Source organism: Nilaparvata lugens, chromosome 11 (genome assembly GCF_014356525.2).
Source record: "Nilaparvata lugens isolate BPH chromosome 11, ASM1435652v1, whole genome shotgun sequence".
In the NCBI taxonomy this organism is placed as follows: Eukaryota; Metazoa; Arthropoda; class Insecta; order Hemiptera; family Delphacidae; genus Nilaparvata; species Nilaparvata lugens.
In genome coordinates, this window is record NC_052514.1 from 19,741,791 (window position 1) to 19,768,455 (window position 26,665).

Consider the following 26,665-nt stretch of genomic DNA (forward strand, 5'->3'; position numbering starts at 1 on the left):
ATATATTATAAGTTGCTTATTGTATCCAACAATTGATAAAACACGTAGGATTAATCTCCATTATAAGTATTGAAGAAACTATAGAAAAATTAACCGAAAATTAAAAAATGGGTATTAGTTATTCTTCAATTGAAAATTTCCATCTAAGGAATAATAATCGAGTATAAAGAAGTATTAATAATACATAATTCCCCAGTTTCTTTCAAGGATCCGCATATTACGCTATCCAATGAATCCCTATCTCTTGTAACTTTCTCTTCAGCGCATACGCATCCACCCATTCGACAATAATATTGTGGCCGGTTGCTATTGTGAGATTCACTTGAAAAGGTCATTATTCCTCTTAAATAATGAACTTTCATAAAGTGAGAATCTCATTTTAGTGTAGATATGGATGCCCTCACGTTATTCTGCCAACGCGATTCAGAATTTACCATACAGAATCACTCAAAACTCCCTCTTTTTGAAATAACATGGCTTCTAATAAGTGGCTGGTAGTGCTGGAAAATATGAAAGCCGGTCAAGTTTGGAAATGTATAATCAAGTTATTCAAATTCAATTATTGAGCTTTAAAACATATTACATCACACGTTGAAACTTAGTACGGTATTGTTGATTTTAGTACCAGCTTGGATATCAGACGAGAATATACCACTTAGCCTTATAAATGAGGTAGTCCACGCCTACTGACATCAGACAAATGATTGAATTTGAGACAAACAGCATCAGTAGAACCAAAATTATATATGATCAGTGTGTGAGTGTGTGCATGTGAACAAGTATGTGTGAATTGAATGATTGGCATTAGAGTTTTGAAGCCAAGTAAGCTAGCTGTGTCATTGGGTTGCAAATACTACTCACACTGTGACACTGGCCTACAACTCAAATGCATTCCATTAAAGAAAACTGATCCAAAGTAAGTTTTGCATTTGTCCTAGTGCGGTGTGATTTTATGTCCCTATTGTGATATTTGCTTGAAAAGGTGAGTTTCACTTTTCATTTTCGGCTTGAAAATTGATTCAAAATATTACTTTTTTATGCTTTGAACATGTTGTTTTCCTAGTTCACTTTGTTCAGGAATCCACAGCCTCCCAATCAACACCGGTAGGTACCAATACATTGAAAGAGATTGACAAATTAGGGGAGTTTCCTTAGAAAATGTACTCCAAACCTTCATAATGAGTACCTATAAGAACTTTATGAGGACTTGAAAATAATTATCTGGAAAATAAATGGAAACATTATATTTATGAATAGCTACAGTTGTAGGTCACACACTGTAATTGGCACCTAATTCAGCAATTCAAAAACCGACTTTCGAAAATCCAAACTACAAGCATTCGGATTATTATTAATTGAATATTCTTAATCTTCTAAATGTATAATTTATTTTTCTCTTCTTCAATATTGAAACATTTTTATTGCATCAACTTATATGAAGTCATATCACTATATATTCACTTCCTGGTATCATTAATTTATTTTCTTGATTCTTTGTGAACACGTTCTTTAATAGCCTAAATAGAGACTCAAAGTGTTTATACTGTACCTAATAAAATTAAATTCCTCTACAGTGACAAGGAATTCTGATCTTGATGATTTATTAGAGTGGATTAGTGAAATCCAGAGTTAGATACTCGTCTAATTTTAATTTTAATTGCATTTTTATAGTATAGTACTGTAGTCGAATAAATTTCAATTTCAAAGTCACTACTATCAAGTTAACTAATTGCACTAACTAGCGCTGAATCTATTTCATGGCAATTAATATTAATAATATTAATTTTAACTTTATAGATATTTTTCCAGCATTCCAAGTAAAAATGTAACAAATTCAACACTGTTATCGAATATGTTGTAAAACTGTTCCATTATGAAATAATAACACAATATTGACTATGTCGTATTTATAGACAATATATTTATATGTTGTGTATGTAGGTAGACAATATGATGTATTATACTTCATGTATTATTATGTTTAACTTTTTGGTTATGGCTACTCTTAATAAATTATTAAATAATAAAAAATTCAAGTACCCTTTAAAAAAATGTTTACTCACAGCATGATTCAATATTAATGTCATTTTCAAGTGAGTTTTATTCACTCACTTGAAAATGACAATGTTTAGAACAAGTTTTGATTGAAACGTTTTCAAAAGGGTACTTGGATTTTTTATCATTATGGTTGTATTCTATCATGAGAAATTCAAACTATTTCATTTTTACCATTTGATTCTGCAGATCAAATTTAATATTATGTGCTGAAATTAAATATCTTAATTCCTACGTCTATGATAGGCCTACCATTCATTAATAATAGAAATTACAACCATTCTATTGTATTTATAGAAATGGAAGGATGTTCATGAATCAAATAATATTTATGATTGATAGTAAATTATAATGATTGATTAGTCGAAAGCAGTTACCTGTTGAAGATTCTAGCTACAAAAATATTCAAGCTTATTTATTTCTCTTTCAAATTTTGAAACAGTTTTAGTTTCTAATCTTTCCAAATTGTAATGAGATTCTGGATTCCGTAGTAAATTACCATTCTCAATTTGTGGTTTTAAAACTTACTCAAGATTCAAATTGTTTGTTTCTCATAATTGTTTGTTTGTTATAATTGCTAAATGTTTACTGCTAGATGTGTGACGAAATCCGTCTGGTTCGCCATGATGGTGACACGCCGTGGGGTTTCCGACTGACTGGCGGTCGCGACTTCGGCACTCCGCTCCTTGTTGTCAAGGTAATCTACCTCAAAAGCTATAATATATTTGCTTATCCATCCAGAGATGATAATAATTGTAATAATATCGAATGACCTGGCTGGCTCAGGTCTGGTGTCAGAGCTTTCTGGTCGCACCTAGATAAATTTCAGGGTCTTTGACATGATCTATCTAGATATACTTGTTTGATTCTGAAGATCAAATATCATGTGCTCAAATTGAATATCTCCGTAGTAAATTACCATTCTCAATTTGTAGTATTAAAACTTACTCAAAATTCTAATTGTTATACGTAGTATCAATACCGTATACATTCTCAAGTATGGATATAAATAGAAATCCAAGTACCCTTTTTAAAATTATTTATTCACAACATGTTTCGGCTATATAATGCCATTATCAAGTATTATCAAGTGCTGCTTGATAATAGCATTATTTAGCCGAAACATGTTGTGAATAAATAATTTTAAAAAGGGTACTTGGATTTCTATTTTTATTCATATTCAAAAGTAGCCAAAGGAAAAAGACATTCTCAAGTACTATCAATTTATTACTCCAGGCATGGATTTGCAAAAAATAACATTTTTATCACTAGGTGAATTGATGACTTATTATATACTATATTATTTTCTTTGATATCTGTAATTGATTAACATTGATGCAGAACTGTTAAATAATTATTTATCTCTTAAGTTTGATTTAATTTTATATTGTCAATTTTTGTAAATGTTACCATAGGCAACAGCCTTGTAACAATTATCAAAACATATCTTGACAATGTCTGACACATGTTCAGGGAGCACTTCACAGAAATTAAAGTTCTTAATTAGTTCTCAATCTTAATTTTATTGATACCTATCCTTTACCATGGAAAAAATAGCATGAGTAGATATCCCGTGGTAGGCCTACGCTAGGGCGTTTATGTTGCAAATATCACTGATAATTCAAGCTGATAGTCCCAGTAGTTGTTTCTCTTAAAGCTGTAGGACGATAGTAGTCTCTCTCTGTGCCGTTCTTACTCTCTGCCGGCCAAAACAGTTATAATAGACAGTAGTCGACAGTAATCGGCTTGAGTTAACAAAATATCGGCTTGAAATTTGAAACATGAACAACCTATACCATGGGATTTGTGATATGGGTTTGTGTATTTTGCCTGATTGTATTATGATGATTGTGACTTTGTATGGGGCGTGGCCCCGATTGCAAATAAATATATTTAACTTTGTTGAAGTTCTGACACTGTGTTACTAGTAAATATTTGATAAAACACTTACTTTTTATTGGAGTCTTGAGGAATGCATTTCACTCCTGAAGAGGAGCTTCATCAGCCTTCTTTTCAACACGTTTCATCAGAGGCTGATGAAGCTCCTCTTCAGGAGTGAATGCATTCCTCAAGACTCCAAAAAAAGTAAGTGTTTTATCAAATATTTACTAGTAACACAGTGTCAGAACTTCAACAAAGTTATTATATAGTGTTTCGTCATGGAAAGCAACTTCAATAAATATATTTATTTACCATGGGCTATCTTCTTATGCCTATAAAAAGAAGTTTGGGATGAAAAAAAGTTTTGGACTGTAGTCTGTTTCTTTGTCCTTAAGTTGATTGTAAATGATGGATAAATAAATAAATATACTACTTATTCTTCATATAATATCTTTAAATGTTCAGTATATGATTAATGAGATTAATTAAATTGTCGGTGAGCTTGAATATATTTTTGCTTGAGCTCATAATTAATAAAGTGATGTATGTGTTTTGTGAATAGGTGATTGGTGGTAGTATTGCGGCTTTGGCTGGAGTCCACGTGGGAGACATTGTGAGAGGAATCAACTACGTGCCGACCAATGAGTTCACGCATCTCGACGCGCAACGAGCCATCCTCGAATCCAATGATACGCTAGTCTTGAATCTCATCAGGTTAGTTCTCTTCAATACTTGAATTTATTTCCATTATTGTGTTCCATCTAGTGCTGAACTTCATTCTAGAAATTATTTAATTCTTTCGTTGAAAAACTACCGTACTGCAGTGTGCAAGTATTTAGCTCGAACTCCTAGTATACACTCATGATCGAGTATAGATAGTTTCCTACAAACTGTTGGAAGAAAAATAGTATAAGGGTTTCCCAAGTGAAAAATAAAATAAGGGTTTTCCAAGTGAAAAATATAATAAGGGGTTCCCAAGTGAAAAATAGAATAACGGTTTCCCAAGTGAAAAATACAATAAGGGTTACCCAAGTAAAAGAGGTGCTGTTGAATGGAACTTGCTTACATCATAATTAAAATAAATTCCAATGAGAAAGAAGCATTTCAAATGCTATTTTTATCAAATCAAGTATGTGTGTAACCATCAGTATGATTCAAGGGAATATTCACTTAGTGGTTGAATTGGCATGTTTTCAAAATTTTGTGGCGGTCACTTCATTATTATAAAAACTCCCATTCAAATTATACATTTTTAATAGCGTATCCCATAAATGTTAACCGTATCCGTTATTAATGTTTTAAGAATTCGTGAATCGTGTTATTTTTTATCTTATTCATAATTTCAGTAGCCCAATATCATTCGATGAAAATTTCCATTTTTAATTTTCATTTTTTAAACTTCAGTGTTCATACCTAAAAATATTACAAGAGCGATTGGTATTTTCTGGAATTGAAAACATTAAAACGATGTTCTAGTCCACATATTATATACAATTCGGAAAATATCTTAATTTTGAATCATATCAATCACTATTATAAATGTAATTCTTTATTGTTAGAGTTTCTGCTATAGTATTTATCCATATAGTTTTATCATAAATTTTATGTTTTTCATTCGCTCAATATCTCAAATAATTTCTAATTCAGTTTTATTTTATTTTCAGAGGCGATGAGGTGAGTTAAAATTCAAATTGGTTATTCATTCTTGAAATATTTTGTAAGTACCTACCAGTATATAATGATTCTCAACATATCATTTAAATGGATCATTTCCATGATGACGATTCCATCTCACAATATCCTTCTGTGAGGACTCAATATGAATAAATCAGTAGTATATTATATTTAGCAAGTTGAATTACTTGATGACTAGAGTTGAATATTTATTAGAAATTCTCGAATTTACCGTTATTATATGGTAATATTAAACGAGAGTGATATACAGTATAAAGATTCGAATGATAATAACTATGCAATGTATATTAAAAACAGTATTGTATGTAGGTTATATCAATTGAAAAATGTAAATCAAAGTAGTTACAACGTACGTATTACTGGATCCAGAAATTCACATGTTGATATAGACTTATTTAGTAACAATGTCACTGTTCATTTTTATATATCTCTTTACAGTTTTTTTCAGTTTTGGAATAGCCTAATTCAAAAGAATTTCAAGTAGAATACCATAAAAGTAATTTATGGAATGATTAAACATCTTGAAATACGAGATCTCCCTTATTGAAAACAATATAAAAACTTGTAGTAGGTACCATTTATTAAAAACTTTAAAATAGTCGTTAAAATATTTTAGTTTTTAATGAAGGGTACCACACGTTTTTATATTGTTTTTATTAATTTGAACAAAAGTAGTACATAAATATAAGTGAAGTGATTTTTGAGATCTCCTTTGTTTGATTGTCTATACCCTATAGCAAAAATATACTCTATAATTATAAATTATATTATATTATTAATCATATTTCTCTCTTTTAATTTCTTGTTACTCGTGGAATGCCTATTATAGATTATTAAAAACTTTAGTGTATACAATAGAATTAACTCCAGATAGGCCTACACTGAGAAAGCGCAGAATAGATACAAAAGAAAGTGTGATTGTCTCAAACGAATAATTCTCCACCTAATCATTATAGAATTTATTCATTTGAGACAATAATGCACTTTATCGTAGGAGCCAGAATATATAAAAAGAAAATTTATCATTGTAACAAATAAATTCGAATACTAATGATATAGAGTGACTAGAGCTTGAGTGAGGCTGTGACCCGTACTGTGTTGTAAAGTATTGTAAAGAAGATATCCCATGGTATGAAGCATCTGTGTTCAAATTTTACTGTTATTTCAAACCGATTACTGTTGACCATTTTTTATTATTACTGTCTTGGACGTGTGAGAGTGTATGAATGGCACAGTAAGAAAGACTACTTGCATCACAAAAAAGAACTTCGAGGACTATCGGCTTGAACAAACAATGAAATTTGCAACATATACGCCCTTCAACGTGGTTACCATTGTAATTGAATTATGGAAGTAATTTTTTAAAGAAATACTGTTCGCTTCCCTTTTTTCATAAGTATATATAAATATATATTTTAATTCTATTTTTCTCTATGGTATTGGCTACTGTAGGAGCCAGAAGAGATAGAGAAGAAAGTGGAGAACCTTGAGCTGTCGTTCGTGGTGAAGCTGAACCGGTCAGGTCGCATCTCGGCGGTGGAGGAGATCTCGACCCCTTGCACGACGCCGCTGCCACCGACGTCACCCGCACCACAGCGAGGCAGCAAGTCACGGTCTGGTTCGGGAGACCGCAATGCAGCCTGGAGCATGTCGTCCAACGTGACTCAGCAGGTGACACAGCAGCCTGAGGCCGAGCCTGCCAAGAAGGGCAAGATCACGCTCACTGTCATGGATGATGGGCCAATCATCATGAAGCCGCTCTCCTCTCAGCAGCAAGGTGAATAGAATCGTTTCATTTCTACACAGTTTTATTCCAGTTTTTTTTATCATAGAATAATTATTGTGTGTCTCTAATTTTATCATTTACTAATCTACAAAATTATATTTCGTGTGTAATTTCTACGAATCCTTGTTCTTAATTTGGTTGTAAGTTCTTAGTTTTTATTGAATAAATATTTTCTGCAACTTAGGTCTCCGTACTGGTTTCACCTTGTAGGCTACTCCTTAAACATAGATGGACTCCTCTTTAAACATAGATGATGTTTGCATATATTCGTTCGTTAATATGCATCAAACTTGTATGCTATTGTGTGTGAAATAAATAAATTAAAAATTGAAATAAACACTATGAACAGGGATATTGTGATATAAAATAATAATAATAATGATATATTTATTTCCACAAGAAAATAACAAAATAAACAAACAACTTGTGCAAGTGTAAGAAAATAACCAACTATGGGTACAGTTAGAGAGCAATGCAGTTAGACTAGACAAATGCTGAATTCAATAAACTTGATTATGATTTGGTTTCTGAACACATAAAGGCTCAATGGATAGGTGTACTCGAAGTGGATGATACAAATACATAATAATAATAATAAAGCTTTATTGACATTCTAAATAGAACAAAAGCCTCTCATATGAGGTAATGATATTTTGTGCTGACAGCTTGACAGTAACTTCAATAACTATTTACAAATTTACAATTTCTTGATGATTTTCTCCCATCTCTTTCTGTCCCTGGCTATTGTCGGCCACATATCTCCAACTCTTTGGGTGAGCTCGTCTCTCCATCGGCACGCTGGACGTCCTCTCCCCCTCTCCCTCTGGCCCGATCTCGTGGTATCCACTCCGTGCATATTTTCGCCCATCGCTCTGCTGTCATCATTGCCACATGGCCGGCCCATCTCCATTTTATCAGGTGAGCTTTTTTTTGTAGGTATTTCACCTTCACCTGCTTCAGTAAGTCTGTGTTTCGTCTTCTATGATGCAGTCGCAGTCCCAAAATTCTCCTTATCATCTTCGTCTGCGTTGTCTCCAATCTCTTGTCTGATTGAGCCGTCAGGGACCAAGTCTGAGCACCATATAATATAGCTGGATAAACACATTTCAGAAGCAATTTGGCTTTCAATTCATTCGAAAAGTCGCCCTTGAATATCTTCTTCAGTGCCCAATATTTTTTCCAACCCTTGTTTATCCTCAAACTCACTTCCTTTCCCGTTCGGTTCTCAAAAGAAAGCAGTTGGCCCAAGTACTCATACTCATTGACATATTCTATTCTACCACCTGTAACATCAATTCTTTCTGTGTCTGAATTCGTCATTACTCTTGTTTTGCCTGCATTCAGACACAGACCAATTTTCTTGCTGGCTTCTATAAGTTCATCAAACATTTCTTTCATCTCTTCCGCACTTTTTGCCACTAACATCACATCATCTGCAAATCTTAAGTTGGTTAGTTGATAGCCATTTATGCACAAGCCTTTGCTCTCCCAACTTAAACGGCGAAAAGCATAGTCCAAGCAGCAATTGAAGATGATTGGTGACAATGGACATCCTTGCTTGAGTCCTTTCCTCACTCTAATACTCCTTCCTCTTCGCTCCAACTCGATGTACATTTCATTATCCTCATACAAGCTTTTCAATACTTCAATGTTTTCCACTTCAACACCCGACTCCTCCAGTGCATTCCAAATTTCGCAGTGCTTAAGGCTATCGAATGCTTTGTGGAAATCTACAAATCCTATGTACAAAGGCATCTTATACTCATTGCTCTTCTCAATTATTTGGTTTGCAGCTTGTAATTGATCCGCTGTAGAGTAACCTGATCTAAATCCGGCCTGTTCTGAGGGGTGGTTTTCGTAGATCTTGTTGATTATTCTGTTCTTGATTATGCTGGCGAATATCTTGTACAGAGCTGAGGTTAGAGTGATTGGCCTATAATTTTTAATATCCGAGCGAGATCCTTTTTTGAATAGAATTATTACTTTGCTTCTTTTCCAGGCTGAGGGCACTCGTTTCTCTTTCAGTATTTTATTGAAAAGTAATTTTATAGTGCTCATTAACACATCCAACCCGGAGATTATCACTTCGTTTGTAATGTCATCATCTCCAGGCGCCTTGTTCTTTTTCAGTTGCTTGATGGCTTGTTTTATTTCCTGCTCCAATATATCTGGCACTCGAAGTTCTGGCTCCTCTTCTCTAGTGTTCCTTCTTTCTGTCTGATTATCCATTCCATTTCCTTCTTCATAGAGCTTCTCATAGAACAATGTAATTTGTTCTAATATCCTCCCTCTTTCCGTTGTTGATGTTCCATCTTCTGTGTCCAACTTTGGTATCCATCTCTTCTTAATACTGCTTATTAGTTTATGGATGCTTTTTGTAGACTCTGAAGTGGCCATTATTGTTCTAATTACATTCTCCTCGTAATTCTTCATTTCCTTCCTTATTCTTTTCCGAGCTTCTTTTCTTGAGGTTTCCTCTTTTCTTCTTCTGATTTGTTCATAATTCTATTCAATCTTTCTCGCTCTTCGATCAGCTGCTTTGTCTCTTCAGATAATTTATTGCTCATTCTTGCAGCATGCTGACGAACTCTGTTTAGACTTCTTGCTGCTTCCGAAATCGAATTTACTATTCCTTCATATATTTCCTCAACTGAACAGTTCTCTGAGAGGTCTCTGTTACTCATCTCTCTCTTCAGATTCCTGACAAACTCTTGCTCATTCAAATCGGTTGTTCTTATTTGCTTTTTCTTAATAAAATATCTCCTCTTTGGCATTATTAATTTTCCCATCAATAATCTATGGTCAAGCCTTTTTTGCACCTCTAGCTTTTTTATCAAATTATTAGATTTTTCTACTATAAAGAAATCTATTTCATGTACAGTATCTAGTGGAGACTTCCATGTCCATTTGTCCGCTAACTGACCTTCAAAGAACGTGTTCATTATCTTTTGATTATTGCAGAGTGCGAAATCTAACAGTTTTTCTCCCCTCTCATTTCTAACTCCAACTCCGTAGATTCCGTTTGTTCTGTTCTCTCCAAGCCTGCTTTTTCCTATTCTTGCATTAAAGTCTCCAAATATAATTACTTTCTCTCCTGTTGTTTTTGAGCTCAATAGATTATCCAACATGTCGTAGAACAGATCGACTTCCTCTTATGCGCTGTCCGAAGTTGGAGCATGAACTTGAATCACAAATAATAATAAAATAAATAATAAATAATAAATAGATTTTATTGTCGTAGACCAATATAGGTAATTGACAAAGTCATAGTAATACAATATTACAAAATAATAGAGTCAAAGCAATAGTTTAAAGTCACAAAGTATAATAAATTACATCAAGTAGAATCGAAGAACTCTGTCAAACAATAGAAAGGTCTTAAAAACCAGCCACTCAAAAAGTAATTTTTTAAAAATAACAATATTGTCACAACATTTGATATCCAATGGCAACTTATTGTAAATTCTCAAGCCTATGCTGTCATAGTGTTTCATGCTTATGACAAGACGTTGATATGGAATATCGGTAAACTATTGTTATTGTTGTGTGTATAGTCCCTGAGACCAAATGTCATAAGCTGAGTTTTATCCTCGTTTAGTTTAAAGCCATTCGCTGTGATCCACTTGGAAGCCTCCGCCAAGGTATCGGCTGTCATGTTATGTAAAGTGTGTACATCTGAATGAGAATTAAGAAAAGTGGTGTCATCAGCATACAACACAGTCTTGCTGTTGATTGTGAGAGGAAGATCATTTATCATCAATACAAAGAGGAGTGGTCCCAATATTGATCCTTGGGGGACACCGTACTTTACTTTAGCAAGATCAGATCTCTCATTTCCTACACAAACAACTTGCTGGCGATCGCCAAGGTACGATCTAAAAAGACTAAGGCTCCTTCCACTGACTCCATAATAAGCTAATTTTTCAAGCAAAATATCATGATTCACGCAGTCAAATGCCTTGCTCAGGTCACAGAAGGCAGCCTGAGCAAAGCACCTGTCTTCAAAAGACTCAATTACAAATTTTATTAGTGCATCAAAGGCGTCAGAGGTGGATCTTCCCTTCACAAAACCAAATTGATGCTCAGACAGTACCCCAAGATTTACTAAGTATTCATACACCTGTATATACATGACAATCTCTAGAACCTTGGAGAAGACAGGTACTATTTGGATGGGTCTATAACTGGAAGGTTCCTCCCTTGAGCCCTTCTTATGAACGGGAACAACTTTGGAGACTTTTAATACATCGGGGAAAACACCCTGTGTAATACACCTGTTTATACAAATGGTCAGTACTGGCACTACAGAGTGAGCAATAGTTTTGAGAAGACAGCTTGATAGACCATAGAAATCTTCACTCTTCGAAACTTTAAGATTATGAACCACTTTAAAAATCATCTCTTGACTCACCTCATGAAAAAAGAATAAGCTATTTTGCACTTTATTTACATTATCATTGAGCAAGGCACTGGCTGTAATTGATGGCTTGTCTATCTTCTCGTGCACATCATCTACTGACTGAATGAAATAATTATTAAGTTTGTTTGGTTCAGGAGTAGATAAGTTTACAACATTCTTGTTGAAGGATAAAGTTTTGATAATTTGCCATGCTTTCTTACATTTGTTATTAGAAGATTCAATGATTGATGCAACAGAATCCCTCTTGGCTTCATCCAATGAATTTCTGTACAGTGCTCTGCATCTAAGATAAAGTGTTTTCGAATGTTCGGTTTTTTGTTTTTTGAAGTTTTCATGTAAGAGAGTGAGCAGAATCTTAATCTTACTAAGTTCAGGTGTGTACCAGTCAGCCTTACATTTGAAATTCTTTCTATTATTAACTTGGGAAACTTTTTTTCTACAGGTCTTTCTAGGGATAGTTAGATTGAAATAATATAAAACTGTATTGAGGAAGGATTCGAATTTATCACTTGCATCTGACTTTTCCATGACAGCACTCCAATTCACCAAATTCAGAGACCGATTAAATTGTAGTAATTTATCTTTAGTAACAGGTCTTGAAGTAATAGTGACAAAATCGTTAGAACTAGACTCAACAGAACCACAGGGCACACATATCGTGACACAATCATGATCAGAGTAGGAAAATCCTATAACACTTGAATTTGTCATATCAGGTTGAACGTTTGAAATAATATTATCGAGACAGGCTTGGTCTCTAGTGGGCAGAGTATTGAAAATATGATGATTAAATTGTCTCAATAGATTTTTCAAATTATTGGAATGACAGGTTTCCTGATTGACATCAAAGGCAGAATTAAGATCTCCACCAAGAACAATAGTATGGTCATTAAAGCATCGTCTAGACAAAAATAGAAGCAATTCCTCCAATTTGGCTAAAAATACTTTTGGGTCTCCACAAGGAGATCTGTACAATGATACGATAATGAGTTTCCTGGCTCCAATAATAGTACAGGTGGCCTCAAACTCACGTTCAATACATAGAAAATTCAGACTCAATTCTTGACTTTGAGAGTAAAGATTCTTACTGACAAATATTGCAACTCCGCCATTTTTGTGTAATAATCTACAGTAACTACTTGTTGCAATACAAACATCCATTTTACTATATACGATTTCATCAGTAAGCAACCAATGTTCACTTATACCTATAATATCAATATCTTCATTAATTACAAAGTCATTGAGAACATTTAATTTACCTCTCAATCCTTGAACATTTAGATAAGCAATTCTTGTGCAAGGAATTGAACTAATGGTAATGAGTCTAATCTACACCTATTTGAACTTGTATTGTTGAGTTTAAACGACTGTGCACAATGTTAGTATCTACCACAGAGTCTGTTACTAATGAGGGACTGCAGGGAATGTTATTTAGTTCTGCAACGTCCTTTAGTACTTGATCACGAGCAGATGAACAACTTGAATCGAATCCTGATTGGTTTATAGAGTTTTTGAGTGAGTCATGGAAGGACACAGTAGTACTGGTACTGGATTCCGGAACATCTGGGATATGAGCTGCAATAACGTCTCTATGATGGCGAACATCTGGAGTTGATCCTCCGCGCAGAATCGTCCGAGGCCGACCAATCAGTGGCGTTGATGTTGACGTCAATGAGTCATCATCAGTGCTGATTATTGCATTCACATCGACGTTGGTTTCCATCTGAATGGAATGAACTGGTTTTTTGGCAGTTTGCTTCTTTTGTGAGTCGTAGCGCGTTGATTTGACTTCCTTAGAGAGAATGCCGCTATCAATTGTCACAAAATCGCACAAAGACTTTCCTACAAAACGTTTTCCACCTTTTGAGTAATGCAGGCCATGCCTTGTGAAATGGTGTCTTTGCAGGTTATTATTGACTTCTCCATATATCACTCTTGATACTCCACAATAAGACCGTATTCTAGCGAAGATTGATTCGTTAGCAAAATGTATTTCATCATTGTGGTGAGGCATATCATACCTAAAAGGTATTGCACAAACAATGAAGTTGGTATTTATTCCCGATGTCAATAGCTTATCCATTCCTTGTTGGATATTGAGATCACATGGCTCATGGTTGCCAAAGTCATTGGAACCCGCCATTACAATCACGTAATCGAACTTTGTCAAATCCTTTATAAATTGTATCCCATTTGCAATAACCTGTTTAAATTTAGCTCCCGGTAAAGTATACACAAAAATATCGTAGTAGTCGGACAAGTGACCTAGGTAATTGTACATATCTCTACCTTGACTTGCAGCCAGTATCACAATACGCCTCTTCACTGAATTTGAAGATGATAATGATGATGATTCTTTGATAGGCCTCCTTGGTTTCTTCCTGACTGCCGATGCATCGGTTGCACTTACATGCACCTGGGCATAAATAGTTTGATGTTACCTATCGTTAGCCTCAGGATCGCCATTCTGTCGGATATCCCTATAAACTGTGTTATATTATTTTTCATATTCTTGTTAACAAAGAATCCCGTACCTCTATGTCCCCGGGTAGCTGCAGAATGACAGAATAAGTGACCGCTATTCCGTTCGTCCATGCTTTCATAACTTCTTCGAATTTCCGCAAGTCCTATAATGTGCCATTCCTGCCCGTCTAACGCCTCTTCAAATTCAATCAATCTCTCTTCTCCAAACATCGTTTTTACATTGAGTGTTCCCAAAATAAAATATTTCCTATCCTCATTAATCTTGCTTTTACAAATATTTCCATCTCTTGTAGTCCTATTTTTGTTTTCATGTAATTGCTAATCTTTATTAGTTCCATCTTTGTTCTGTGTCTCATTCTTGTCCTCCTCTTTATTTATTCTCTTTTTTGCCTGTTTCCATGTTGGATTTTCATCAGTACTCTTCTTGAAGTATCTCTCTAATCCCCCTTTCTCCTGTACTTTATTTCCGTTTCTACCATTCCGATTCCCAGTTGGTTCTTTGTTTACTTCATTATTTCCAGGTGGTGAAGCCTCTTCACTTCTCGCTCTTTTTCCTTCAGATGGAGTTTTGCCTTGTTTGTCCAATTCTACCAAAGATAAAAATTTTCCGTCCACATTCAATTTATCTCTCAGCATCCTAACTTGGTTTCCTTCCTTTTTAAGACGAGTCATATATGCAAATAACTTTTTCCTTTTTTCTCTGATGACCAGAGATAAATCTTCTTTGATTTTCACCATTTTAAAATTTTCTGACTGTGAGAGTTTTATTTAGTTTCTTAATATGCTATTTTTGACAATAATTGAATTTAGTTTGACAATAATTGGTGAATTTTCCTTCTTCCTGTTGGTCTTCCAGATGTCCCTTATACTTCCAATGTCCACATCTGGGATCAAAAACTGCAGAACATTCATCACTTCTTCACACATTGATTGGAAACTGCTATCCTTGATTCCATAAATTAATATATTAAATCTTCTTTCTTTTTCCAAATTTTCTTCTACCAAGCTAGTAAAGTTCTGTTTTATTTGGCCAATTTCCTCCTTCATTTGTTCCATCTCCTTCTTGTACTGTTCCATTACTTCTCCTACCTTCTTCTCCAGTGTCTAATTTCCCAATGTTAATATCTAATTTTCCCAATTTTTCCAATATTCTGTCCAATTTGTCTTCCATTGTAGGGGTAATACTTATCTACTGCTCTAATGTGAAAACAACACTTATACAATATATCTGACAGTATGAGAAATAGGCTGAAACGACTTTAAATATTAATGATGAGTATTTATCAACTAGAATTATTGTTTTATATGATAGTCCAAAAGAATATTTACTCTTTAGTATGAATAGTTAATTAGGATTATTGTTTTGCATGATAGTCCAAAGTAAAATTTAATCGGATCCAATTCAAGATTAAATTCGTACACAATATAAAGTTATAAGGTCGTTTAAAGGTGATATCTATAGATGCTTGAGAGGTGCACAATATTGCTGATAAGCGAACAGAACTATTTTGTGGGGCTCCGCAGATAACAGCTCGTTATAGCGCAAACACCTGTTGCTTGTACATGCACGGGACAGCTGCTGTTGACTTCGGACTACCGGTAAATTTTTCGTTCAAATGTTGTGGCAGGGAGTTCAAAGTCCAATCAGCTCCTTCCCCGACTGATATTCGGGATTACGTCCAACTACTTGCTTTTAACCTCAAAACAAGATATCGAACTCATTTACGTTAAGAACAAAGTCCTACCAGAATTCCACACTATTTTTATACTTCCATCGTGCTCAGAAAGAACTCAAGATATGAGAATAGTTCAACTTATACTGATTTACTACACTTGAAACACTTTTAATTGGATTTTTCCTGGGCACATAAACTTTCACAATTCACTCTGCAGACCACGGCTGCCAAAACCGATACAAATACAGCATTTGACAAATTCTATAGTATTATGAACAATATTTTGAATAAATCCGTGAAGCAAGTTAAATATAGAAATAATCCGAAAATGATAAAACCGTGGATGACCCCTGGGTTGACAAACAGTATAGCAGTACGTGATAAATTGTACAAGTTACATAAAAGAATGCCTGATAATATTACACTCAAAAATAAATTCATAACTATGAGAAATAATGTAAAACAGTGGATAAAATATGCAAAATGTAAATACTATTCAGACAACCTGAATTTACACGTTAAAAATCCAAGGAAAAATGGGAAGTATTACATTCCATCTTACCTGGTGAAAATGAAAGAAGCCATGGGATTCAACTTAACGAAGGTGGCTCATTGATTTGTGATCAAGAGTCTTGCAACTATATTCAATAAATATTTTATTGAACTTTCTAAATTGATTAGTGAGCAAGAGTCTTGCAGCTATATTCAATAAATATTTTATTGAACTTCCTATATTGATTAGTGAGCAAGAGTCTTGCAGCTTTATTCAATAAATATTTTATTGAACTTCCTATATTGATTAGTGAGCAAGAGTCTTGCAGCTATATTCAATAAATATTTTATTGAACTTCCTATATTGATTAGTGAGCAAGAGTCTTGCAGCTATATTCAATAAATATTTTATTGAACTTCCTATATTGATTAGTGAGCAAGAGTCTTGCAGCTATATTCAATAAATATTTTATTGAACTTCCTATATGATTCAAGATTCAAGATTCAAGATTCAAGTTTTTTATTCGCCATTAAGTACAGTACAAGTTTATCTTATACTAGCGTACAATAGGTCGTAGTCACTAATCTAATTAAGACTTATATTACAGTCGAGTCAAAAAGAATTAATTAAAATGAGCATATTATTAAATAAGCTGTCAAATAGTCATAAACATTAAGTATGCAAGAAACATAACATGTATGCATGTTGAAACATAAATTACAAACATAAAACATACTTAAGTATAAATCAGAAAACATCTATTAAAAACTATTGCTGATACATCAAACCATACCGGTACGTCAAACTTCTCAAGTCATGGGCGAGAAATTCTTCAATTGAATAAAATGCTTGTTTTTTCAGCCAGTATGATACAGTAAGCGCAAATACTTTATATGGCAGGTTTCTGATTGATTGAGGTAGTTTATTGAACAAATATATTGCTGATACTTGTGACTTCTGTGTGACTTGTGTAGCCTGATACTTGGAGTTACTAGGTTTTCTCGGTGTCTGGTCTGATACTCATGTTGATGGCTATGTCTATGGAAAAATTTCATATTTTTTTTTACATATATTAAATTGACATAGATATACATAGATGGAAGGGTCATTATATTCAAATCTATGAAGCTGTTCCTACATGTTTCCTGACTCTTCAAACCAGCAATACAACGAATAGCTCTTTTTTGCCATACAAATGCTTTTTTCACCTCACTACTATTACCCCAAAGTCTAAGACCATAGTTTAGTTGCGAGTGGAACAAACCATAATAAGTAAGAATCAAAGTATCACAACTAACGCAGGATTTTAGTTTTCTTAAGAGAAAAATGACTCTTGATAGCTTTTTGCATAAGTGCTCAATGTGACTACACCAGCTTAATTTACTATCCAATACAATGCCTAATAGTTTGACAGGCTTCATACATGTTTGGTGGATATCGTTTAAGTTATTTCTAAGTGTGAAAATTATATTTTCTGTCTTTCCCTCATTGAGAACCATGCAATTCGCACTATACCACTCTTTACAACTTGCAATTGATGCATCTAAACTGTCCACCACATTGTCTACACTCTTGTTGGCACTAAGAATGGTGGTGTCATCAGCATATAGCACAGAAAAACAAGGTACATTATCATTAAAATCATTAACAAAGACCAAAAACATAAAAGGTCCAAGGACTGAACCTTGCGGCACTCCAGCCAATACTTTCTTTGCTTCAGATCTTTCATCATAAGTTTAACAATTTGATATCTATTGCTAAGGTAGTCTTCGATCAATTTAAGCTCTTTGTTTCTGACCCCATAGTATTCAAGCTTCCTACAGAGAATATTATGTGGTATAATGTCGAAAGCCTTACTCAAGTCTAGCATTTTTCCCCCTACAACCATTCTCTTTTCAAACTCATCCAGGATGAAGTTGACTAGTTTTTCAACGGCCATTGCAGTTGAACAGTCAGGTCTGAAACCAAATTGGTTTACATTCAGCAATTTGTTGATTGAGAAGTATTCGTACATTTGATAGAAAATACAGGCCTCAATTATTTTGCTTATGATAGGTACAATTGCTATTGGCCTGTAATTTTCTGGTAATTCTCGATCACCTTTCTTGAAGATTGGGCTGAGCAATGATAGTTTCAAACAATCGGGGAATTGACCAGTGAGTAAGACTATATTTATCATCAGAGTTAATGGTGTCAAAATTGATTCAATTATATTTTTTAAAATAAAATTCGATAGACCAAAACAGTCTTCACTTTTTGAGGAGCTTAAATTATTCACAATGGATATCACAGTTTCAGGTTTGACCACTTTAAATGAGAATTCAAGAGTGCTGCTATTAATACCCTCAGCAAACTTAAAATTATGCAATAGTTCAGCATAGGTCACCGAAGATTGGTTAAGATCTTTGGATACAGTATTTGGCACATTAACAAAGAAGTCATTGAGTATGTCTGGTGAAATATTAATTTTTGAGGAGCTGAGTCATTTCCTATTTCCTTCTTTACAATTTCCATGCTGCTCTACTCCTATTAGAGGATTTACAGATAACATCATCATTTGCCATAATTTTCGCTCTATCAATAGCTATACAATATTGTTTTTTGTAATTCTTAAATATAACTTTGGCATTTTCAGTATTAGTTATCTTCCAACATTATACAGCATCATTAGGTGCTCCCTCATGAGCTTTAATTCAGGCGTGTACCAGTTTTTCTGACTAGATTTAGACTTTGGCTTATAATTAATTACAGGACAGTGTATATCAAAATAGGACTTTAAAACATTAATAAACATAGACATCACAGAATTTGTATCACAGACATTGCATATGTATGACCAGTTATAACTAGAGAGACATTTTTTGTAGTTATTAAGCCTATTAGTTGTAATGAGACGTCTTTTATGGATTTCTGTCTCATTGTTATTATTTTTAAAATTTCTGACAATATCTACGGAGAGATCAGCAAATATACCTGCATGGTCTGATATCAGATCCTGATCATACAGTTTACACTCAATACGTTCGGACTTGACACATGTATATATTATTGTCCAAGCTTGCTTTTCCTCTGTTGGTAGGGAGTGCACGTATACAGATTAAAGGATCTCATGACATTTAAAAATTGTTGGATTTCAGGTCTATGTAATTCAAGAATGGTAAGATTAAAGTCTCCAGCAATTGCAATGAAAGAGTAGGATTTCTCAGTGATATAATTTAAAACTTCTTCTAGCTTGCTGAGAAAGTCCTGAATATTGGAGTCCGGTGTTCTGTATACACTTATTATTATACCTTTATGTGGACGAGTTTTATGGCTGATATTTCGAAAACCTTATCTACGCAAAAGTTACTAACATTCATAGAACTATATTTGATTGAGTTTTTGACTAATATGGATGAGCCACCATGTGTGAGGGGGGAGACCTGCAGTACGAGGCAGCTAGGGTGAAACCACTTGGAACATAAAGTTTAATTTCATCATTACTAAGCCAATGCTCATTGATACACACAACATCAGTAGAATTATCTGATAAGATTAGCTCTAGTTGATTTAGTTTGGATCTTAGAGAACAAATATTTATTAAAAACATTTTTATTTTCTTCAAATTTGTTGTTTTGCTTTTGTTTGTTTCTAAGCTAGGATAACCCTTGTTGTTTGGATTCATACAATCACTATCACTTCTACTTGATCTTATTTCATCAGATTGTGCCCTAAAAAATGATTGACGTTATTGTGTTTCAAGGGGATTGGGTCAAGAACTAGTTCCGTTGTGTTGGCTAGCTGATGCACCAATTCTAAAATCTTTTGAGAGACAAACTTTTTGCCTAAAGAGTTCAAATGAAGGCCATTTGATGTATGGAATCTTCTTCCTATATTCGTTATATTAACAAATGAAACATTTTTAAATTTTTTGCAAAGAATGAAGTTCTCGTTGTTTGCTCTCTGGACTTCCTTGTTGATCGCAGACCATCTCGGCAGGTCATGCCTATGAGGCACCGAGAACACCAGCACATGACCTCCACGTCGGCTCTGCAGGTCGCGTAGTTTACTTCTAAGCGCAGATTGTAGCTCCTTCCTCTCATTGCAGGCTATATCGTTTGTGCCGGCAAGAAAAACAAGCACATCATTGGCGTTCACCTCACCAGTCTCCTTCACCACCTCCCTGAATCCTGCTCCAGGTTTAATCATGCTTGAGAGTGTATGATTCTCATCTCTGAAATGTTTATAGACATCTCTCCCTTGGCTATCAGCGTAAAACTGAATATTGAAAGTCCGAGTTCTAGTAGACCTTTTTTGCTGCGTTTGAGAAACAGGCGCCGCAGACTCGCGTGTCCGCGTTCTGTTCACAGTAACTCTGTTTGCAGGCAAAGCGAAACGCGAATCACTCCTCCCCAACACTGCGAATCTATTTTCAGTTTGAACTGGTGGATTCGAAGTACAGCTTCTCGATTTAAAACTTTGTTGGGTGTAATAAAATCACCTATCTCGGATGCTGGTTGAGATAAGGGTGGAAATTCACTATCTGATTTCAGAAGACGAATAATTTCATTTTTTGTTGCTAGTTCCTGTCTCAATGTAGCCTGACTCGTTTTCATAGTTTTATTTCCGATTTAAGGGATTCTATTTCTTTATCAGTTAATTCTTCGCAATGCAGAGAATCTTCAAAATCAAGTTTTCTTTTGTTTTTCTCTACTTCTAAGGAGGTTACTAACAACTTATTTTCCTCAGCCATATCCCTGAGATATTGTTGTAAGTCGTTATTTACCTTCATGGCCGCGTCGTATTTGTTGAAAAGGGACGTAATTACAGGCACCAAATCTATTATTGCTTCGCTTGAATACTTATCACATATCACTGATAAAATCCCATGAACCGCTACTGCCAATTCCGCTACATCTTGGTTAATTAGGTCGTCCTTCATATTATTTAGGCTTTGATGTATGTGACTACTCGCCTTGTCACATTCATTCCGGGTCCTAGTCATTCTATCCCTTGGTAAGAATCACGATCTCAAGTGATGAGAAAGAAATAAAAGGATAGATAAGATAGGAAATGAAGGAAACGCCAAGAGAGCTATCAAGGCATTGGATGAGATGAGGTAGCTCCTGAAAAGAAAGGCATGAGAAAAGGTGAAATGAAATGAAAGGAAAAGCACGGTGATTCTGTTCGCTAAAAGCAAATTAGTACCTAAATAAAAATTTTTATTCAATATTTATTTTAATTCTGCAGTAGGCCTAGCTGATATCATTAGATGGGCCAAGTCCTGTAATCTTTCATTCAGTTCGAAATATAAACAAAGCAAAACTAAGAGATAAGAACACTCTCACCCAGCTGTAGCAGACGTACTTCGAATTGTATTGTGTATATAGATATTGTTGTATTGTGTTGAGTACAAAGTCCAAACTGCTCCTTCCCCGACTGATATTCGGGATTACGTCCAACTACTTGCTTTTAACCTCAAAACAAGATATCGAACTCATTTACGTTAAGAACAAAGTCCTACCAGAATTCCACACTATTTTTATACTTCCATCGTGCTCAGAAAGAACTCAAGATATGAGAATAGTTCAACTTATACTGATTTACTACACTTGAAACACTTTTAATTGGATTTTTCCTGGGCACATAAACTTTCACAATTCACTCTGCAGACCACGGCTGCCAAAACCGATACAAATACAGCATTTGACAAATTCTATAGTATTATGAACAATATTTTGAATAAATCCGTGAAGCAAGTTAAATATAGAAATAATCCGAAAATGATAAAACCGTGGATGACCCCTGGGTTGACAAACAGTATAGCAGTACGTGATAAATTGTACAAGTTACATAAAAGAATGCCTGATAATATTACACTCAAAAATAAATTCATAACTATGAGAAATAATGTAAAACAGTGGATAAAATATGCAAAATGTAAATACTATTCAGACAACCTGAATTTACACGTTAAAAATCCAAGGAAAAAATGGGAAGTATTACATTCCATCTTACCTGGTGAAAATGAAAGAAGCCATGGGATTCAACTTAACGAAGGTGGCTCATTGATTTGTGATCAAGAGTCTTGCAACTATATTCAATAAATATTTTATTGAACTTTCTAAAAAACTCTCCCAGACTTGTCCACCAAAAACAGATCATATAATACAGCGATACTCAAATGAATTCGAAACGGAACTAAATGTCAGGTCAATTTTTCTGTATCCGATTAGTAGTGAAGAACTTATACAAATTGTTAAAAAAACTCGATATGAATAAGAGCTCGGGTAACGATAAAATAACAGCTAGAATTTTGAAGCAGAATATCACATATCTTTTCCAGGTCATTACATACTTATTCAATCTCTCAATAGTTGAAGGGAAATTTCCAAATGTCTTGAAAATCGCAACTGTTATACCGATTTTTAAAAAAGGGGACAGATTGTCCAAAACTAACTACCGTCCCCCCATTTCTCTACTACCTAGCCTATCAAAAATATTCGAAAAACTTATAAAAAAATTCTACATTTCTTAGATAGTAACAACTTTTTCTCTCAGCAACAGTTTGGCTTCAGAGAAAATCTTAGTACTGAACTGGCTCTTCAGCATTTCCTGCAGAATATATATATATAAGGGATTAAATAAAAAACAAGGTAAAAATGCTGATATACACTATGAACACAGCTATAGTGATATACAAGAGATATAACAAAGATATTATTATCGCTTTTATTTCACCTCAATGGGATCATTTCATTTCGTCTAATGTGTTTTCAAATTTACATCTTTAATTCAATTAGATGTAATTGAAAAAACGCAGTTTTATCTTTGTGAAATGTAATAAAACTCTGTTTTTATGGAATTAATAGCACAATATCGATTCTGATTCAACAAATTTAATCAATTGAATGTTTTGCCAAATCCAGACACTTTTTCGCTGAAAGTGATCCGTACATTATAGTCGATTTAAAACAACCTCCGACTTGGAGGGATATGCGGAACAGAAAAATGGAGGGATATCAGTCAATTACAGTGTTACGTAATAATCATACTGAATTAATAGCTCACTTATTTTGTATCAAGTTCATATTTTAGCGCCACACGCCCGCCAACAATATAATTATTATTCCAATTAGTCTTCGTAATCTTCTATAGAATACGCCTGCGCGGTGCTATCACTCTGGGGCTCTAGTCGCATACCTCTGCCCGGGAGAGAGTTCGCCTGGGGGTAGCTAGTAGGCCTACAGCAAGTCTCTTTCTCTTCTCTGCTAGATGCAATCGGTCACACCCTACCTCTTGTAATGCGTTGTTCAAACCTCTCCCTCAAAGTCGCTAGACAGTATTTTATTATTTGTTGAATAAACCTCAATTAGTTAGGCATCGTTATTTTCGTTTACACCTCGACAAGTGTTACCAGTAAAAGTGTCCAGTGCTCGTGAACTATGCGATTTTTGCATGGCCATGGACGCGAATTCAGGTATCAACTCAAACATCGAACTTCAACAATGACTCAAGGTACTGTGAACTATATTATTATTTTTTGCCTTGTTTTTAATATCCCTTCGTCTTGTATTATATCTCTCATTGCTTGAATTGTCAAGCTGGTCCTTCGGAAACTCATTTCATGGTATTACGATTCAAATCATTACTGTGCTCTTAAAACATTATTCTTGATCCGTCCTCAAACCTCATAATAAACATACAGTGATGGAATTGAGTCATATAAAGAAGCACAGTTGCCAAGTTGTCGATCAGACTCAGTCGATGCAGTGCTTTCACAGAGAAAACTACGTATATGCATATCATGAGCTGTTAAATGCTCACTAAGGACTACAGAGCGCTGTCCGCTTTGGTAAAATCGCCGCCACTGAATCCCTTCTTTTCTCTGTTCCGCATATCCCTCCAAGTCGGATGTAGTTTTAAATAGACTATAGCTTAGCGAAACATGACCGTGCTAAACATGACAATCAAAAATTACTAATTAATTTCTTACAATAACAACTACCCCGAAAAATTCGCGTTCGGATTCAACAAAACTGTTACTGATTTCTTTCTTATCCAATGTTCATGTTATTACCTATCTCAAAACGTGTTTGTTCTCTTGTATTATTAGATTCATAATGTGACACTTTTATAACCTATCGTATGATTTTAGACTGTCTTGATAAATTGGAATGAGAACAGTTTTGGGCATGACTTTCCGCACGTGATTGTAGTTGGTGTAATAAATTGATAAATATACTTCAATAAACCATACACAATAATTCAATTCAATTTTCAATTCAATTTATTTTTTCCTTTTGAATACAATTCAAAGCAGTTATATAAATACACAAACATAAAACATAATATGTCTATATTAGATTTTGAACATGATAGTGAGAAATAAAAAAATAGATCAATAAAAACATGCAAATTTCCGGACAAAATATCAACAATTAACTTGTGTTAATGTCATGCCTAACTTTTGGGGGATTTGTTTTGTTCTAGAAAAGAAAGATAATCGAGTTTTATTTTTGTCACATTCACATTTATTATATTTGTACACAAGACTGCAGTTTCGTGTTGAAACCAACACATCTTCAGCTGTAGTGATGCATAGATACACCAGGCGTCCTGCAGTACTGCAGTCCTGTTTACAAATCTAATAAATATGGATGTGATAAAAATACATATTTTTTGAATTATGAAGAAATTCCACAATATAAATTATTCAGCAAAATTCATCAAAAATGATCTATTCATGTGAAACATTTGTATTTGTGATAGAAAAAGAAACAAATTATTTTATTTTGTTATCTTGTTTCAGTGGAAACAAAGTCGAGCCAGAATATGACGCGAGAGAACATGAGCTGCAACAAGGAGATGACCGACGAGGTGACATTGCATGAGGAGATGATGCTGGAGACATCGCTGAAGAAGACCACGACGACGATCACCGAACGCAGCGAGGAGGAATTCGTGAACGAGGTGCGAGGGGGCATCGTGCAACGCGCCAGGAAAGAGAACCGCGAATTGACCGAGGATGAGATCTTGGAGATGATGGCCGGAGAGGCCGAGGTGCTTGATGAAGATAAAGGAACCATAGGGTAAGTTTTAGACATGTACCCTGTTTTTTTATCATAATCATTTACAAATTGATTTATAGGAATTCCTGAATCAACTTTCAACAATCAAATTCAATCCAATTCAATTTATTCGCAACACACAAAATTAAATGAGTAAAAACAATGTACAATATCAGTTAACAATAAATATAACACAATAGAAAGAAAAAATTGTTTGAAAAAGAGAGGAAAATACGTTACCAATATGGTCTCAAATGTAATAGGCTGGTTAGGAATAACAGAAAGGGAAAATTTGTGGCAGGGAAGTGAAAGAAGGTAGGAAGTGTATCCCGTTTTTCATTATAATCATGTACAAACAAATTGTTGGAGCTGTAAAATAAGCCAACTTGAACAAGTTTTTGCCATGACACAGTCCAGTTGTATTTATTGTATAAAATACTATAATCATAATAAAATTATGACATTGGAAGAAAAAATATGCTGAGTCTGTACTTCTTCTCTCAAAAAATGTTGATGAAATATTATACCGTAGTTGTCCAAAAGTTAAGGTAATTTAATCACACACTGCTTCGTCACTTGATTTTCGGTATGACCTAATTCTCTAAATTGCTATGTCGTCGAAAAAAAGTTAAAATTGTTTAATTATCTAGCAGCTAGTACCATCAAATGAAAAAATCTTGTAAAAGTTTTCTCTGCTAGTACCAAATAGAAAATGAAATTGAAAATTACTATGATGTAACTTATTGAATCATTCAAATAATTCCATAAATTCAATATGTATGTTTATTATTATGTTTTTAGAAGTGGACAGTGATGAAGTTTTCATTTTCTTATTAGAAAAAATTTCAATTTGTAAGTTCAGTCACTGATTTTCTCATTTATAAATCAATAGGAACAAAGTTATTGTATATAATCATGTTGATTCTCGAGTAGTATCCACAAATAAAGATACTTCACATTTTTCAACACTTATAACAAATTTTAAGACATCATTGAGTATACTCATGTATTTGTATTATTTATAAATACGTCACAGTATGAAGTATTATAAGAATGATCAATAATTTTTCAACTGAAGGTTAAGGTAGCTATTGTGTTAATTCATAGATGCAGTCTAACCAC

General features: G+C 34.2%; 1 protein-coding gene across 6 annotated transcripts in view; it reads left to right on the plus strand.

Moving 5' to 3' along the window:
- LOC111052434 (muscle M-line assembly protein unc-89-like) overlaps window positions 1-26,665 on the plus strand; it is a 50,442-nt gene that overhangs the window by 4,799 nt on the left and 18,978 nt on the right. For 4 of the 6 annotated variants that reach the window (XM_039437784.1, XM_039437778.1, XM_039437782.1 and 1 more), the window contains exons 1-6: window positions 829-982; window positions 2,651-2,752; window positions 4,499-4,650; window positions 5,601-5,610; window positions 7,084-7,408; window positions 25,285-25,564. In XM_039437784.1, the coding sequence (XP_039293718.1) occupies window positions 2,651-2,752; window positions 4,499-4,650; window positions 5,601-5,610; window positions 7,084-7,408; window positions 25,285-25,564 (869 nt within the window). In that variant the 5' untranslated portion in view covers window positions 829-982. The other 2 variants (XM_039437781.1, XM_039437779.1) reach the window with 2 other exon arrangements.